The sequence below is a fragment of the Rousettus aegyptiacus genome, unplaced genomic scaffold (genome assembly GCF_014176215.1).
Source record: "Rousettus aegyptiacus isolate mRouAeg1 unplaced genomic scaffold, mRouAeg1.p scaffold_m13_p_6, whole genome shotgun sequence".
NCBI classification, from domain to species: domain Eukaryota; kingdom Metazoa; phylum Chordata; class Mammalia; order Chiroptera; family Pteropodidae; genus Rousettus; species Rousettus aegyptiacus.
In genome coordinates, this window is record NW_023416309.1 from 10,229,610 (window position 1) to 10,246,869 (window position 17,260).

The 17,260-nt window shown below is 46.4% G+C and overlaps 1 protein-coding gene across 5 annotated transcripts in view; it reads left to right on the plus strand.

Moving 5' to 3' along the window:
* The window catches only part of DLG5 (discs large MAGUK scaffold protein 5), a 115,018-nt gene that overhangs the window by 58,970 nt on the left and 38,788 nt on the right, over nt 1-17,260 (plus strand). For all 5 annotated transcript variants that reach the window (XM_016159440.2, XM_016159442.2, XM_016159441.2 and 2 more), the window contains 4 exons: nt 8,885-9,144; nt 10,355-10,667; nt 14,751-14,935; nt 16,572-16,697. In XM_016159440.2, coding sequence (XP_016014926.2) covers nt 8,885-9,144; nt 10,355-10,667; nt 14,751-14,935; nt 16,572-16,697 — 884 coding nt within the window. The remainder of the gene's footprint in view (nt 1-8,884; nt 9,145-10,354; nt 10,668-14,750; nt 14,936-16,571; nt 16,698-17,260) is intronic.

A 17,260-nucleotide genomic window follows, 5' to 3' on the forward strand; every position in this document is an offset into this window, starting at 1 on the left:
TTCACTCTGATCACCTGACTAAGGTGGTATCTCCAGACTTCTCTATTGTAAAGTTTACCTGTTTTCCCTTTGTTTATCACTTACCTACCTACCTGTTTGTTTATGGTTTCCTGTTTTATTCAGTGGGTTATAATCCATTGTGGCCAGTAGGAGCCCCTTCAAGCTTGCTTCTCCGTCTTTTTATGTCCTCCTCACTCTTTGAGCATTCCTTGCTCTCTGGCACAAGATATTCTAAGCTCACTTTATAATTTCCTTGCCCTCGCTCTACAAATCAACCATTTCTCTAAGGAGCCCTCATTCCTTTTAGTGGAGAATGGTATTTAGAAGCAAGATCTAAGTGCTGGATGTGCTCATCGCTACTGGGGTATCACTGTTTCCAGGCCCTCTCAGTGGACAGAGTAGGGAATATCTGAGTACACTACACTGCCCACCCCACTTGCATTTCTATGCTGTGTCTCTCTCTCCCCCCACCCCCTTATATCTACATCTGTATATGTGTTTTCAGTAGGTAATACATATATTAAAAAACCATGAGTTCACACTAAACTCTTCCAATTCCAGTCTAATACTACAATATCACAGAATTCATTCTAGTTTTCTTTCTTTCCATTTTTGTAACTCCCTTTTATAGCAGTGCGAAACTCAGTTGCTATTATTCTTTATTTACTTAGTCAGACCCCCTGTGTACACACCCCTCCCATCCCCTCTGTAGCCCCCTTCTCACCCTTTGTGCCCTCCTCCAGGCCTCGCCTCCACGCGGCCCCTCCTCATCCTCTGCTGGCCCTGATGAGGCCATGAGAGTTGTGCGCCAACTGTAGCCCACCATGTTGCTCTGCTTCACCTTACGGCTGTGGGTTAAATTGTTCAGAAACAGGAAGGACAAGACTTTCTTTTCATTTTTATACTATTTTTTTAAAGTGCAAAATGAATATTCATTTTGTAACATAATAAAAGAACCCAACAGTGCTGACATTTTAAAAATAAAAGGTAGACTTCCTCCTGTTGTCTCACTCCAAAGAAATAACTTCCATGAGTGTGCTGCCAGTGAAAAGTTTGAGATTTTTATCTGTGCTCATAGAACCCTTATATTTTGTTAATTTATTTCACAGAATGGGATCATACTATTCATTTTGTTGCTGGCATTGTTTTTGGGCGAGACCGAACATATCATGTGAATCTTTATTTCAGTACACATTCTACTTCTTTGTTTTTAACTGCTGCCCAGTATTGAGTTACAGAGAAGCACTAAGATTGATTTAACCAGTCTCCTATTGACTGACCTTTGGGCTATTTTCAGTATTTTCCCATTATAAACTGTATTCTATTGAAAAATTGGCTTCCGTTGTTGATTCCCTTTCTCTGATCTTTGTTGAAACCTTATCTGGAATGCCCAGAGCAGGTTCAGTGAAGGACTCTGAGTTCAATATACTTGGAGATATCCAACTTCTTTTTTGTGAACTCTCTGATTAGGGGGCTTGGTTGAGTGGGGTCAGGTCTGACGGCAGGAGTTAGCAGGCCCTGATGGAGCCTTGGCAGTAAGAAGGGTTTGTGGAAGGGGAGGGGTAAGTGAAGGCCAGGGCAGCAGGAGTCTAGCTGCTGTCTCCCTTCACAGATCCAGGAGTGGAGCCGGGGGTGCTCTGGAAGCATCACTTTTAGGATGAAATGAGGTACCAAGGAGAATGTGCTGTACTGGCCTATAGCTAGTACTGTGCTGCATGCATCGAAAACCCCTGCAGAGGCCCTTCCTCCTTCCTAGAGGGTCCACAGAACTTCCTAGAGCAAAGGGTTAGGACTGAGAGTTTTCAGTTGTTTAGAGGCAAACCGTTTTTACCCCAAAAGATTTCTGGAGAAATCCAGTGTGTGAGGCAGATAAGGATGAGCCGCCGTTGTGATTCAGGGCACATGCTGCCTGAGAGGCAGGGAGAGTCCCAGCTGAGGGCAGCCCCTACCCACCCACAACCTTGTGAATATACCAAAAACTACCGAATTGTGCACTTTAAGGGTGAATTGTATGGTATGTGAATTATCTCAGACTCCAGTTATCACCTTGTCATAAAAAAAAAAATCTGCCCTTACAAGGCATAAAATTTCATCACTGTGTTCCCTCAGGCCTTTTACAGTTTGTACAAACAGCCAGACCAAGATTATCCCCTCTCAAGCCCCTTTTCCTTTTCTCCCTACTATTGACATGGAAAGGTTTTATCTCCCTCCCTTCCATGCCATTCCTTGTTCTTTTCCTACAGCCAGGGGTAGTTTATTGCTGCAGTCAGTGAGTTTCTCTAGTTCTGTTCAGGTGGACCAGTGCCCCTATCAGGTGCTACCTTGGGACCTGACCAGGAGAAGAGTCCAGACTGCTGCTGTGGTGGGAGTGGATCTCTCAGCTCACAGGGCCATTTCACCTTTAGCAGGTCAGGGATAGTTGCCTGAGCTGTGGAAAGCTCAGGTCTTGGGTAAGCCAGCAGCAGAGGCAGCAGGGGACATGGGGATGGCGACAGGTTTCCTCCCCACAGGGCCGGAGGGCAAAGGTTGACCTCACTGGACAAGGCTGGTTTTGTTGCCTGGTTCCTCCCACGCTTTGTTAACTTGAAGAGGCCCTTGCGGGGTGAATGGCGCTGTTTGACTTGCATGTTTGCTTGAGGGATTTGTGGGGCTCCCCAGCCCTCTGCATGATTTATCCTTGAGGAAATGAGGCAGCCCTGGGCGGGGAGGCCCCACAGCCTGGGGTCTGGGCCCTCGCCCACTTGAGAGCAGCAGACAGGTGGTCTTTCTTGTGTGTGTGCTTGTGTTTGCATATGTGTGTGTTTCAGGGGGGCGGGTTGTAACATGGCAGCTCCGTCTCTGGAGCACCTCAGTCAGAATGTGGACTTTTGGGTTTCATTAGAAATGTACAAGATCCTGGGCAGAGATTGTCAACCTTGGTTAACAGCACAATGTGGAGGATGTTTTTGCATTTTTTAAATTTAAAATAATGTCTCTTTTTTGGTTAAAAAAACAAACAGCGAAGTCACTCTCCCATCCCCACCCCCAGCCCCAGCGTCACTCCCTAGAGATGACTAACCTCTCATCCACCTTGGATGTGTCCTTGTAGACATGTTCTGTGTCATACTCAGCACAGAGCGTTATTTTTATTTTCCCTAGCTTTTTTTTTTTTTTATCCTTTAATATATCATGGGTCCCCTTATGTTTTCTGTAGATTTGAGACATCCAACAAGTTAATTCGTAGTTAAGTTGTCAAGTGTTTATTAACTCCAGTCTGTGTGTATTGAGAATCTTGGTTGTCTACATTTTTTTCTATTACAAATGATTTTTTTGGTGGCACACTTACATATGTCCTTGTGCTCCTTTGTGCATGTTTTCTAAAGTTTGATTCTTAGAGGTAAAATTGCAGGGTCCAAAGCAATGCTTTTCTTTTTTTAATAGATTCTGCTATTACTTGAGAAATGTATAGGGCCCTGTCTCCTGTCTTTAAATATATTGTTAACTTTGGTGATTCATAAAAGTTGACTTCTTTTCCTGGGTTTCCCAGGAAAGGGGCTTCTTAGTGTCTGAAGGGCGTGCCTTGCAGAGAAGCCCAGAGGGAATGAATGTTTCTGATCAGTGTAGGGACAGGGGCGGTCCTCTTGTTATCTTCCCTCTGGAGCAGCTCAGGCTGTGGCTGTCTTGCTGTGTGGATGGAACCAGACCCTGGCTTCGTGTCTTCCCCCTTTCACCCCCTCCTCACAGGCCACAGGGGGGTCATCTCTAAAGACTTGCCTGGCCTACCTGAGGTGAGAAGTTTACTGCTGTTATTATTTGAGAATTCAGAACCAAATTGAAGTATTCTCTTTCTCACTAGGGCTTTCATTATAGCCTTAGCTGGGAAGCTAAACATTTGACTTGGGTGGGTGGGTGGGTGGGTGTGTGTGTGTGTGTTTATGTGTGTGTGTGTGTGTGTGTGTGTTGGTGTCTATGCACATGCGTGGAACTTCCTACTAAGAACATGATCTAATGAGAAAAAGGAAAAATTCTAGGTAAATTCTAGATAGCTTTTGAAATTCTCTTGACTGTGGCTGTGATTTTCCCGTTTTTTTCAGAGGCTTTTGATTATGTTAGCATAGGCATGACTCTGAGCCCTGCTTGTAGAGAAAAGTTGAGAAGTGTTTGGGAGCCCATGAGCCTCTTTGAATACATGGATTCTGTTCTGTGGGTAAAGGATTATTCTGCGTGACTCTAGGGCTGGACTGAGAACGAGAGGTTAAGACTTGGAGAAGGTAGATATTAGCTCATAGTAAACAGGACCTTCAGTGTGGTTTCCGCCTGTGGAATGGGTGTAGCCATGGCCCAGACAGCACCCGCATCAGCCTGATCTCCCAGGGCCCCTTCTGTTCTTGGATCCCACCATGTTATCAGAGCTGGGTTGAGCATCAGAAAGGATGCCTGGGCCTGCTCTGGGATTTCCCCTGACCAACCCAACTCACTGGGGACTTGTGACCCATCCTGACAGCAGGATTCACTCTGTCCTGAACTGTCCCTGGATTGTCATGTAGGTGCTAATCCTCATCCAAGCTCCTCACGGGTAAGGCATTTTGGGGGCTATTTCCCTCTGAAGAAAGGCCAAGGCATGGTGTAGACTCCAGATTCTGTTGTGAACCAGTGAGGGTGGGCCCTGCTGGCCCAAGGCTAGGAATGAGGTCTTTGTGTCATTTCAAGGCTGCCTTTAAAATTAGCTTCTTAATGAAACTTGGAAGGTGGGACAACTAACTGCCCAAGAGCATTTGCCTGATCTACCCAGGGCTGCCACCTTGTGGGGAACTCCAGGAATGGTAGCAATGCCTTTGTTGTGTAATAAACTGCTTGACTCATTTGGAGTTATTGAAGTTCTCACTTGGCTTAGGGGATGTTTACAGAGTAAAATATTTGAAGTGGTTTTTAATTGAAATGTTTGAGAGGTATTGCCCACAAGTCAGGGCATTCCTTTCCAGAAGCGGGATCTTTTCCAGATGTGGGTAGAAGGCACCGATTGGCCTGGAAGTCAGGAGAGAGCTCCACTGGTGCTGTGTGTCCTGGGCACATGTGGGACAATGGGGCATTGTGTCCAGGTGATGCCCTTGGTGTCCTCCAACCTTATTGTCTGCACGCGGACGATTCAAGCGTCCTCAGTTTGTCTTGTACTCAGGGCTCAGTCTCATATCGCTGGAGATTTACGGAAAAGAATGTTATATCTTCATCTCACACCATACACAAAAATATATTCCAAGTTGTTTGAAGATTTAAATATAATAAGTAAATACTTTTTAGAAAAAATAGTAGAGTATCTTCATGATTTCAAGATAGGAAGGAAAGAACTTCTTAAACACAACAACTAAAGCACAAACCATAGAGGAATGATTGCTAGATTTTACTGTATTAAAATGTGAAACTTTAATATAACAAAAGACACTGCAAGAAATTTTAAAGCCACATGTTGGGAGGAGATATTTGTAGTAAATGTAACTGGGAAAGGATTAGTTCCTGGAATTTAAAAATAAATCCTGTAGAAAGGGGGAGTGGGAGAGGGGAAGGGAGAGAGAGAGGCAGAAAAAATGAACATAAGGAGAGTTACTCTGTCTTTTTAGTCATCGGGAATGAAAGTTAAAAAAAGAGAGAGATCTTACTTTTTGTCAGTACTTTAAAAAATCTGTTTCACAATTGCTAAGAGGTAGAAATAGCCCAGGGTCCCTCGTCAAATGAAGGGATAAACAAAATGTGGTACAGATATACAGGGAAATATTATTCATCTTTAAAAAGGAAGGAAATTCTGTCACATAGTGCGGAATGAACCTTGAAGACAATGTGCTAAATGAAATAAGTCAGCCACAAAAAGATTAATACTGTATAATTCTGTTTATACGAGGTACCCAGGAGTAGTCAGATTCATGGAAACAGAAAGTAGAAGAGTAGCTGCCAGGAGCTGGGGGAGGGGTGAAGTGGGAGTTGATTAATGGGGACACACATTCAGTTTTGCAAGATGAAAAAGTTCTGGAGAGTGATTGCACAATGTGAATATGCCTAACTACTGAAATGTACACTTAAAGATGTTAAAAATGGTCAAGACGGTGACATGTGCATATTTTACCACAATTAAAAATTAAAAGATAAATCTGGCTGTGTGAAATCTTGGTGAGGGTGTGTTGAGGACAGTGACTCTCAGAACTTTTGCCCTCAACTGGTGGATCATACATTGGTAGAACAATTCGATATCGTCCAGTAAATGTGAAAAAATCCATATCCCGACAGTTGGCCACTCCGCTTCTAGAGAAAAATCTCCCACAGAATGTAAGTGTTCATCACACAGGAAAAGGAGAGTGTGTGGCGTGTTCATACAGTGACATGCCACCTGCATCATGGGATTAAACCTCAGAAGCGGCACTGAATAAAAAGAAAAGCAAACATGATACCATTAGAGGTTTTTATGAATACCTAAGTAATATAAATAAAATATTGTGCGTGGAGATGGTCGACAGCAAATTAGGGGAGTGATTAATTCTGCAAGGGAAGAAGGGAGTGTGGAATAAGAGAGGGTGCATTGGAGCCTTTAGCAACACCAGAATAGTGTATTTCTTTGGAAAACAGTTTGACACAAAGGACATGATGTTAACTTTAGAGCTAAGTGGTGGGTACTTAACGTTTTCCTGCATTATTTGCAATGCTTTTCCGTTTTATTATTAAAAGACTTAAAACAATAGAGTGGGGCTCAGTTAGTGACTCTCTCTCTCAGTGTATAGTCCTGTCTGCAGCAGCGAAGCATTTTTACAAAACAGTGGAGATTTTAACTGCTTGAGGAATTTATGTACCGTTTTTTAAAAACGAATTTTGTATTTTGGTGTCCTTGTAAGATTCCTTTGAAGAAAGGAATGCTCAAAAAAAAAAAAAAGGAAAAAGACTGTAAGCCCAGAATGAGCTGATTTCTGGGATTCCTATTTTCTCCAATAGTCTATAGTATTAGGAGCAAATGCTTAGGTCTTCGAGGAACCATCTCACTTTCCTTGTCTTTATGATGCTGATTTCTAAATTAGCTCTTACTTGGCTTTTTGTGTTAATCGTATTTATTGAGGGCTAACCCTCCCTCTAGAGGTATGCAGGCATACCTCATAGATATTATGGGTTCTATTCTAGACCACTGCAATTAAGTGAGCCATAATCTTTTTTGATGGTGGAGGGGTGTTGCCTTTAATTTGTAAAAAACAACACCAGTTTAGTGCAATAAAAGCGAAGTCCAATAAATGATGTTTGCCTGTATTCAGTAGTCCCAGGTTCTGGTTCTCTGGGCTGAAAAGATCTGATAACTCAGGGTCCATGCAAAATGAGCCAGGTGATGCCTGGACTGTTGGAGCTTGCATGGTTAAGCAGGCTTTTCTGGTTCAGTCCCGTCATTTAAGGAATAAGGAAACTGAAAGCCAAAGATGTGAAGTGACCTGCCCTAGGGCTCAGGTCCCCTGAGGTGATTAGCAGAAATCAACAGGCCCCTGACATTCTCTTAACTCATCTTCTTGTTTATTCTTTAGAACAGTGCCCTGAGCGAACTTCAGTACCTATAATTTGCTCTCTTGCTTAAAACCCTTCTGCAGTTAGCTCCCTTCTGCCTCGGGATAATCTTTGCTGTGAGCCTTGAAGCTGTGCCCACTTCTGTAGCCTTCTTTTGAACCCACAGCTCCTTCCTTGTTCACTGGCCTCCAGTCACTCTGTCCTGTCCTTCTCTTTGTGCCTAGAACACTCTGGTGTTTCCTGCCTCAGGGCCTTTGTACTTGCACACCCCTCTGCTTGGTGTGCTCTTGGCTACTGCTGTTCATTTGCCTCCAAACTCATAAGTCACCTTCTTAGAGACTTCTCAGGCCTTACTTAGCCTCTCTCACACTTACTCTGCTGCTCAAAAGTCTCTCTCCAGCTCATCCTATTTTATTTTTTTATTTCCTTGATAGCCTTTAATATGCTCAGAAGTTATTTTATTTGGTCTGTCTCACTCTCTACCTTTCTGTCTACCTACCTTTTTCTGTCCGTGTGCCCATCTGTGCCTTCATATCTTTCCATCAGGATAAAAGATACATAAGCTACATCCTTTATGTGTCCTTTCTGGCTTCCTCGGCATCTAGAACATCACTAGAATATTTTAGGTACTTGTGTTGAAGGTCTTGTGTTGGGGGTCCTCCCCTCCATCCCCAGGTTTGGCAATTTGCTAGGAGGAATCATAAGATTCAGCATATAATCATACAGCTAAAATTTACTTCAGCAAAAGGAAACAAGGCAAGATCAGCAAAGGGAAGAGGTACCTGGGGCAAAGTCCAGGGGAAACCAGGTGTGGGTTTCAAAAGTCCTCCCTGTGGGGTGACACAGGTTATGCTTTGCTCCTCTAGCACTGAATCGAGACAGCACATGTGACATGTTGTTGCCAAGAAAGCCCATGAGATAGTCTTTGCCCTGGGGTTTTCCTGGGGGCAGCCACTGTGTGGCCTGAGAGTCCAGCTTCCAGGAGAAAGCAGGCACTCAGCCTCAGCCACACTGTTGTCTGGTCTAGGCACAGGGAGCCCTCTGGGGACGTTTTAGGTCAGTGTACAGGACTATTTGCTATGCAGATTCCCCAGGACCAACCAAAAGTTCTGTTGCAGACAGGCCTTTCTAAGGATAGAAGTCTCAGGCCTGCTAGGCTATCTGTCTTCTACACACTACTTAAGAAATGTTTATGAACGAATGAATCACAGTGTGACTGTAGAACCTGTGGAATCAGATCTCTAGACCCCAAAGGCCAGAGGGTGTGGCCTCCCCTCCCTTATCAGTAGTTCTGTCCCTAGACTCGTGGAGGTAAAGAGTGGTCAGTCCGTCCTTCCTCCTGCCCTCAGACCCTTGGTTAGTATAACTCTCTGGTCTGCAGGTGTTGAAGCACAACGGGTCATCGGAAATCCTCAATAAGCTGTATGACACGGCCATGGACAAGCTGGAGGTGGTTAAGAAGGACTATGATGCCCTGAGAAAGAGGTACAGTGAGAAAGTCGCCATCCACAACTCAGACCTGAGCCGGCTGGAGCAGCTGGAAGAAGAGAACCAGCGCCTGCTGAAGCAGACGGAGATGCTGACCCAGCAGAGGGACACAGCTATCCAGCTGCAGCACCAGTGTGCTCTCTCCCTGAGGAGGTAGGAGCTGAAGGCCCAGAGCGAGAACAGCCGAGGGCCAAACGTATCTTTGTTGTCTGGCGGCCACTCAGGTCTGGGCTTGTGGTTTATCTGCAAGGCCCCCCGCCACTCCCAGAGAGTAAAAATAGCACAATAGATTGTGCTTTTTCAGTGTCTTGGGAGTTGTTCCTCCTGTCTGAACAGCACACAGTGTGTACTGTAGCCCTTCCTCCCTCGACGTTTTCAGATGCTGGGAGACTAGCACCCCACCTCTTACCTAATGTGTGCTGACCATCCTGTTTCCAAGGTCTCCCATGGCCTCTTCCCTTTGTGTCAGTCACCCACCTAGCAAATAGGAAAGTTGATTGTTCTAGGCATTGTTTCTTCTAAAATTTTGGTTTATTAAGGTGTATAATCTGTAGGGATGTGTATCGGGCCCTCCAGCAGTATTTTGTAAGGTGCATTCTTGCAGAAAATACCACTTCCTTGGAGCGCTCATCAGTTTCATATGAAAAGTGTTCTCTGGATATAAAAAGGGTTGGGAATTGTTGGTTGCACTGTGGGACTTTTCAGAGCCTTCACTCTGATACTGGGCTCTAGACTCCAAGATGAGACACAGAACGTGTTGGTTCTCAAACTTAAACTATCAGAAAACACACTTTTTTTTTTTTTCTAAAATGAAGCCCTGTGTGGGATTGGTGTTCTAAGGACCACACTTTCAGAAATGCGGTTCTAGAGCTACAGCCCTGATTTGCAGGGTTGCCTGCATGAAAGGTACCTCCTGGCCTGGAAGGGCTGAGCTGTGCTCTCATGCTAACCCGGTGACTTTGGGCCAGTCATCTACATTTTTTTTTTTTTTAATCATTTGTATCTGTAAACTGAGGTGGTTGGATTAAATGATTATTAAGGCCACTTTTAACTCTCATGCGCTATGAGTCTAGCATTGTTTTTGTTTTTCGTTTCGTTTTTTTTTTTTTTTTTTTTAAATAATGTAGCTTGACTGAGGAAGAAATGTGCTATTATTTCTAGTAGAAAAGAGGGCATGACGTCCTCAGTTCAACTTCTGGCATTTTTAAAGGCTGAGAAAAATTCCAGTTCCAGGAGCACTGGTACTCTATGACTTTTTGCTCTTGGGGGCGTAGAGAATGACCTCATTGAAACTTCATGCTTGACTGTCCAGCATGTCTCTGTGCCTACCCCCCGTCAAGTCCTGGCTGCCTTTCTCCCCCAGATTTGAGGCCATCCACCATGAGTTGAACAAGGCTACGGCCCAGAACAAGGACCTGCAGTGGGAGATGGAGCTACTGCAGTCAGAGCTGACAGAGCTGAGGACCACGCAGGCAAAAACTGCCAAGGAGTCAGAAAAGTATAAGGAGGAGCGGGATGCAGTTTACAGCGAGTACAAGCTCATCATGAGCGAGCGTGACCAGGTTATCTCTGAGCTCGACAAGCTGCAGACCGAGGTGGAGCTGGCTGAGTCCAAGCTCAAGAGCAGCACGTCCGAGAAGAAGGCAGCCAGCGAAGAGATGGAGGCACTGCGACAGGTAAGTGGCTGGGGTGCTGGTCTCCCAGCATCTGAAAGCATTGCGGGAGGATGGGCTACAGTACACATGATATCTGCCTCCTCCTGATTCAGAGCAAAGGGCTTCTTATCTTAGGCCTGCTTGCCGGCTGGGTTATTGGACACTGCCCAGGTAACTGCCGAGTTCACTGTGCTCGATGCCCAGCTCTCGTCTGGGCTACAGAGACACAGGGGAGATCTAGCCATGGCCTCAGGCATCCACAGCTTACAGTGTAGGAAGAAAGTAAGATGATATGCCCAGACACACGTGTGCACCATGCATGGACACTGTCACACTCAAACCCATGGTTAAGTGATTATTGATCAGTCTTATGCTGAAAGTTAGCAGGTAACTCAAAGACTTCCTCATTACGAAGCAAGATTCCAAAGCCATAGATACCCGAATCATAGACACCTTTGGCCTTGTGAGTCTGGAAGAGTACCCTTAGGGCTCTTTTCTTCTAGTTTCCAAGGGGTCTGCTCTTTAAGGGGCAGCTGGGCTCTTGCTGGGAAGATGGTATACTAAGCCGAGCCCAAGGCTTGTCTACAGTCTTGCTTCCTAGGGGCCATACCTCCAGGGTTAGAGTCCTGGAATGTAGCATTGGAATTAGACCACTCAGCTTGACTCCTGAGTGATCAGTGTGGAGCCTCTGATCCCTTCCTCCTGGCCCCTTGGCCTCATTGCTGACACCCCTTACTCCCAAGTGCAGGTGTGCACTGCTGGCTCCCTGATTTGAGATTCCCTTCCTATCCCATCTGTGTTGTGGCTCTGTTTAAGTTGCTGAACTTGATCATGACAGACTTTTTCGCCATTGAAATGCCTCTCCATTCTGCTTTTCTATGCAGGTCAGTTAGAATGCAGGCTTTAAAATTGGTCTATGAGAAGCAAAAGCAAGGTGTTTAAGGTCGGGCAAATTGTCAGGGAACGCAGGCAGTGGATTGTTGGAGCCAGAGCTCTTTGGACCTAGCACAAGGCAGGGCTGATGCTGAAGAGTGACTGGTGTCCTGTGAGTCTTCCTGTGGACAGTGATACCTCCTTATGCCTAGTCAGTGCTAGGGGCTATGGTACTCAAGGGGCATAGGCCCTGTGTGTGGAGAATGGGCCATAGTTATGTGATTTCTCACCTTTCCTGGCCTTGGTTTCCTTATTTACAAAACGGAAATGATGATAGCATCTGCTTTGTGATGATCACATGATTTAATATTGAGAATACAATTAGAATAATGCCTGCACAAAGTTGGAATGATTTGTCTTTATTATTAAGGCAGTAATTAGTACTCTGTGAAATTGTCCTTGCAGGCAAAAATGGGCCAGTTAATGGCAATTTCATACCAAGTGGGTGACATTTTTCCAGACTGTCAAGGTGAAAGCCATTGTGAAAAGGAGTATTTGTTTGATGAAATTTCTAAAAGACCATGATGAAGGAATTTTTAATATGCAAAAATAATGTATTAGAACTTAGTAATTGTCCTAGAAAAGCCATCAACTCATTTTCACACTCTAGCATCTGAGAGCTTAATGGTTGGGAAAATGTTATCAAATAAGGAAAACAAGATGGATGAGGAAAACTTAAAAAATGACCGAGTCAGTCCCTAAACTAGAAAGTCAAGGACAGAGTGTCAAGTACATAGGAGGTGAGCCTGTGATAGGACAGCGGCCTACATGGAAGGGTTTTGAAATGATAGAGGTTAACATGTGCCCTTTGTAGGAATGTGGAAAGCACCGAGAAGTATGAAGAACCAGACTTCCTCAGTGCTAGCATCCGGTGGCGGCTTGTCACCCTACTTCCAGCACTCATGCATGTCCTTCAGCCTTCACAGGGGGCATTGGCTGGGTGTCAAGTCTGCCTGTCAGCTGAGGCAGGAATCTTTTCTAGGCACTGATCCGAGTCAGCAGGCAGGAGAGGAGAATCCCCGCCCCCACCCTCACCCAACTCTGGCAGCTTCCAGAACTGAAACCCTCAGCTTTTTCTCTTCTTTGTCTGTGTCTGTCTTCTCGGACAAGACCACTCCCCACTCAGCCACAGTAGGATGGCCTGGGCCATCCTGGCTCTGAGGGGAGGATGAGAGGTTCTTATCTCCCTGAGGTCTGATGAGAACCCCCTGGTGTGGGCTCTGCCCCTGCTGGAGGCTGAGTTGCAGCCACAGGCCTTTATAGGTTGGCCCCATGCCTGAGCTGGGTGAAGGTCTCATGGAAACCAGCCCATCTCTTCCTTTGCCTGTGGTCCCAAGGTCACCCAGAGTGGGCAGAAGGAGATCATGGGTGGTGCTTTTGGATACTGAGATCTGATTTGGGGGGCAGCATGTGTGGAGGAAGAAGCGTTGGAGCAAGAATCTGGCGACCTGGGATGTGGGTTAGGCTCCTTGTTAATGGGTGGAAACTGGGGCAGTCACGTCATGGACCCTTAGGGTCCTCAGTGGTATAATAAGGGGATCAGACAAAGGAACCTCATTTCTTCAATTCTGCCACCCCTTTTAAGATACCTCATTCCTCCTCTCCCTTCTCAGTAAAAACTAAGTGTTGTAATTCCTATGTTTCTCTTAAGGAAACATCACTTTGGGAGTGGTTTCGTTTTTGGAGACTAACAATGACGAGGACCCAGCGAGGAGGAAGGAGAGATGGGATAAAGGGCGGGGACTGCCTGATTTCTCTGGCGCTGGCTTCATGTGTGTCTCCATCTCTGGTCCTCGGCTTGAGATGATTATCCAGGGCCAAATGGAAAGACCTTTCAGTGAAACCACATGTTAACATGTTTCAAATATGAAACTATTTTAATATAAAGCACTGAGTGAAATACAAATTTAAGAAAATGTTAAACCAACTACTTATAATAATAATTTCTTAGAAGAATTAATAAACACGCAACACTCCATAAAAGTGGGAAAAAAATCAAAACAAATAATTTGACTCGATCTTGGGAAACAATGTGAGGTCTGAGCAGAGAAGGCCATGTGTCACTGTTGAGTTAATGTGTATTTTTTGTGCAGATTTTTTTGTAACTCCTTCTGAGTACGTGGGAGAAGAGGGGGAGTTACAAGCTGATTGCACACATTTTCCACTGTTTCCTTATCCCTGTCTCTTGGCTGAACTTTGGGGATCTTCTTGAACTTGTTTTAGCGGAGGCTGCGTCTCTGCTGTGGAGTGGGTGGAAGCGTTCTTGGTATGTTTGTCTTCCTCCTTCTTATCACTAAGAGGTGGAGATTCCCAGTGCAGAGACAGCAGTATCTGCTCTTATGTCTCCTTTGTGTTTTGCTTCTTCAGAAAGCCTTTGAGCTAGAGTAGGAGTTACTCTTGCATGGACACTGGCTCTGTCATTTGTCATTTTCCCCATGTTTTTAAAGGATTATAGCGGCACAGAGAGCACTTTCTGTATAGGTGCTTTTAAGAGTTTGAGTTGAAATTTTTATGGCACATGTAATGATTTGGGGAGGTGTCAAAATACAATGCTTCAGATTTTAGTTTTTTAAACAAACCAAGTTACATAGAACTTTGCCAGCATCAATACTTATGCATATTCAGATATTAAAATGACTCAGTATGCCAGAGCATAAAAACCAGAGTATAGAAAGCAGTACTGCAAACCCAGCAGGTTGGGAATCATCACGATCAGTATCTGCACTCTTCACTGCAGCCAGGCCTCTCATCACCACGTTTGGTCACGGGAGTTCTTTAGAGAGATGTGGTGGCTCTGTAAGATATAAACCACATAAGTGGCAGGGCAGATCCTGGAATAAGCTCTCTAGGGTAGGCCTTATACCTAGGCCACTGAGACCTCGGCCGAGGAGGGACTGGGGAGTTTCAGTCCAGGTTCTCTATGGGGTTGTGAGAGTTTAGACTGGACCCTAAGCCGGCATCACTAGCTTTTTGAGCATGGCTGTGGGGCACGTGGTCATTGAGGGTACAGGTACAGCTGGGGTGTGTTGGGCTGGGCTCTGGCTGGGATTCCAGTGTTTCCATCTACCCAGCTCACGAGAGTTCAGCCTCAGCCATTACGTTCATCACAGTGCACTTCTGGGCCAGAAGGCCCAGTAACCTCCCCCTCTGCTTGCCCTTCATCCCCATCAGATCAAAGACACAGTGACAATGGATGCCGGGAGAGCCAACAAGGAGGCTGAAATCCTTAGAAAGCAGTGCAAGGCTCTGTGCCAGGAACTGAAGGAAGCCCTCCAGGAGGCGGATGTGGCCAAGTGCCGGCGGGACTGGGCCTTCCAGGAGCGGGACAAAATCGTGGCGGAGCGAGACAGCATCCGGTATGGGGTACCTGGGCTGCCGTGGGCTCTGGTCTCCCATGATGCACCAGGTCGGTGGGGTGGGCCAGAATTATTTGCTGTGTGTCCAGGTAAGGTTGGAATGACCTAGATTCTTCCCTTCTCGCCCTATGTAATGCCTCTTCCTCTCCTCAGAGCATTGGAATTTTCCATTAAGTCTCTGTATCCCATTTCACTTCACCCTAGATATCTAAGTATGCACTGTCTAGTTGAGACCCCTGTGAAGTAGCATAAGAACAGGCTTTTTTCTTAGGTGGTTTCTGAGAAACTGACATGTCAGAACTGTGTTTTTTCAGTCAATATTCATTGAGCACTGACTGTGTCAGGATCTTAGGTCCCTTGAGCAAGGAGACCCTGGGAGACAAATAGCTTCCAGGGCTCCCAGGTAGGTGTGACACCTGTGTGGGCCGGCACTGTGGGCGCTGCAGGCAGCTTTGTCAGGCAGGGCAGTGGAGAAGGGAGATGTGTGAGCAGGGAATTCCAGGGCCATAGTCAGAGCTTTGATGAGAGCATGCAGAGCATGGGGAGCGGGAGGGGCAGGGAACAGATGGGGAGGTTTCCCTAGAGAGCATGGCATTTAAACTAGAACTTAAGCATAATTGGGATTTTTCTAGTTGGAGAAAGGGGAAAGACATTGCTGCCTGAGGGAGCATATGAGCAAAAGTACGTGGTGTGCTCAGGGCAGAGCAGGGACATGTCCATGGGTGGAGCAGATTGTGCACTTGGGGAGTCACCGGAGAGCAGCTGACAGGGCTCCTAAGGTTGTAAGGGCCTTGAAATGGAAGCCTGGGAGTGTAGACTGGACCATTAGTTGAAGTAGAGCCAAGAGAGCCGTGGTGGTGGGAGTGTTGGTGGTGAACAAGGACTTGGTCACTGGAAATTTCTAAAAGATTCCCTTTTGGCTGTTTGGAGGAAAGACTGTGTCTGCCAGGCTAGTCAGAAGATGAGGTTTCAGGGTGGGGGTGGATTTGGAGCCGTGGAGAAGGACTGGCCCTCAGGGTCCATCTAGTGACAGGATGCAGTTGTGGAGGTGGCACAGAGCATAGACTCCCCTGCTGTCAGGTCAGCTGTCCCGATCTCCTCTTTGAATGGCTGAGGTGGTCCTGGGGTCCCAGAAGCCACGTGTTCTTCAGTAGAGAGTTGTCAAGCCTGCAGTTAGTACCTGCACAGAGCTCAGGGCTGCAGAGATGCATGAAGCATGATTCCTGTCTGAGTGGGGAGCCTAGTCTGGTTGTGGGGTGTGGGATGGCTCTGGAAAGGCCTATAGGTGGATAGTTATGAGGCATTTGTTAGGTGCTGGAGCACAGGGGCCTGCCAGGTGGGCTGGGGCGGGAGGGTGGCCATTAACTCTAGGCACATGAAGGGTGAAACAGTGAGATGAGCACTGGACATTCAGAACCAGTGCTCGTTGCCCAGTAACTGTGGGTGTATCACTTCTCCCAGGTCCTCAGTGTCACCTCTGTCCCTCAATGGGGTTGGCCTTGGTGGTTTCACCTCCAGACTCTCAAGCACTCCTGTGCATTCGGGGGCAAGGCAGCCACCTGAGATGTTCACTGCAGGCTGTGAGTCCTCCAACCCCTGCCCCTCACTGTGACCTTGCCCTTTGCCTCCTCTGTAGTACACTCTGCGACAACCTGAGGCGGGAGCGGGACCGGGCAGTGAGCGAGCTTGCCGAGGCTCTGCGAAGCTTGGATGATACTCGCAAACAGAAGAATGATGTCAGCCGGGAGCTTAAGGAGCTCAAGTATGCCGGGGTGGGCGCCTTCTGGGCTGAGCTTATACCTGGGAGTGAGATGCCCCCCTCTCCTCTCAGGGCAAGGCAGCCCCAGGTTCAGTCCTGGCCATCTGTCCCTTCTTTCTCTCTTACTTAGTCTATAGAATGGGTCCAAATGCTGCTCCCATTTTGAGAGTTAATTAGAAATTCTTAGATCAGCACAGAAGATGGCAGCATCTGTTTGGCGAGCACGTGGAAGAGGGCAGGCATTGTGTGCCAAAGCACAAAGAAAGGAAGGTCTTGCTCCCAGGCAGTCCACCTGGGGACAGGCAAGCGTGCATTGTCCATTCCTTCATTCCTTCCCTCCCTCATTCCCGCCAACTCAACAAGGATTTATTGCATGCCTGCTGTTGGGGCAAGGCACAGGGAGCAAGCTGACCAGGTGCCTGTGCTGTGAGGCTCACAGCATACAAGAGAAGACAGATCATAGTCAGTTCCATCAGATCAACAAATACATAAATGAGCAAAACAGTGACAGATTGTGGTGCAGCGTTTTGAAGGCAGTTGTGACCACCACTAAGCAGTCTGTCCTG